The sequence below is a fragment of the Condylura cristata genome, unplaced genomic scaffold, assembly GCF_000260355.1.
Source record: "Condylura cristata isolate star-nosed mole 26May11 unplaced genomic scaffold, ConCri1.0 scaffold00003, whole genome shotgun sequence".
Classification (NCBI taxonomy): domain Eukaryota; kingdom Metazoa; phylum Chordata; class Mammalia; order Eulipotyphla; family Talpidae; genus Condylura; species Condylura cristata.
The window spans coordinates 70664293-70665162 of record NW_004567104.1 but is presented as its reverse complement, the minus strand read 5'-3'; the positions used below and the strand labels follow the sequence as shown (position 1 = coordinate 70665162).

Here is an 870-nt window from a genome sequence, read left to right as displayed (position 1 = left end):
AAAACTATGTTGACTCCAAAACCTCAGGTCCCCAATAACTTAGAGACAGTGAAGAAAAGTTGCTGAATTCCATGAGATAGGTCAAGAACTGAGTATATACAGACAATAAAGAGGGGAATATTTGGAAATGTGATGACCTGACTTTAAGGTCAAACCCCAGATAATTGCCGGGAAAAGAAATCAAGTTGCTTCTACTCAGTTGTATCAGAATGATTAAAGTACAATTAAGGATGTGAAGATGTGGAAAATTCAATGTAAGCAATAAATTAGACACGTATTCTTATATAAAACAGTGAGCAAGGAGGAAGAAGCCTCAGACTAGTGACACATCGAGGTCTAGGGGTATATATACAACATGGGGTTCACTCTGTGCCAATGAAACTCAGCATCTTCTCACTGTCACTCAGCTGAACTCACATCTTCTGTCAACATGTCCAAAACCTGCAGCTCTGGAAACTTCTCTCCCAGCTCTCCTGCGGCCTGTCAGAGCAACCCAACCTCATCCTATGGCTCTTCCGCCCCCAGCAACCTGGTGTTCAAGACTAATCTCTCTTCTTCCAGCACCTCCACTGGCCCAAGGCCTTCCTCCAGCTCTGGTGGGATGTCCTGCTCACTCCCAAAACCTTCTGCAGTCCTAATTCCCTGTGTGATATCTTACACTGGACCTATAGGTGGAGGGTCCAGCAGCAGTGGCTCACAGGGATATGGATCTGGAAGTTCTCACTCAATGGGAGGTGGCTCCGGAGGCTTCAGACCCCAGAGTCACGGAGGCTGTGGCTCTCATTCAATGGGAGGTGGCTCCGGTGGCTCCCAGTCTATGGGTCATGGATCTGGATCTGGAAGTTCCCACTCAATGGGATGTGGCTCCGG

The 870-nt window shown here is 47.5% G+C and overlaps 1 protein-coding gene across 1 annotated transcript in view; it reads left to right on the top strand.

The window, feature by feature from the left end:
- The first annotated feature begins 430 nt into the window (after nucleotides 1-430).
- The window catches only part of LOC101623237 (keratin-associated protein 13-1-like), a 21080-nt gene continuing 20640 nt past the window's right edge, over nucleotides 431-870 (top strand). Inside the window, exon 1 of the mRNA XM_012730721.1 lies at nucleotides 431-821. Within this exon, the coding sequence (XP_012586175.1) occupies nucleotides 431-821 (391 nt within the window). The remainder of the gene's footprint in view (nucleotides 822-870) is intronic.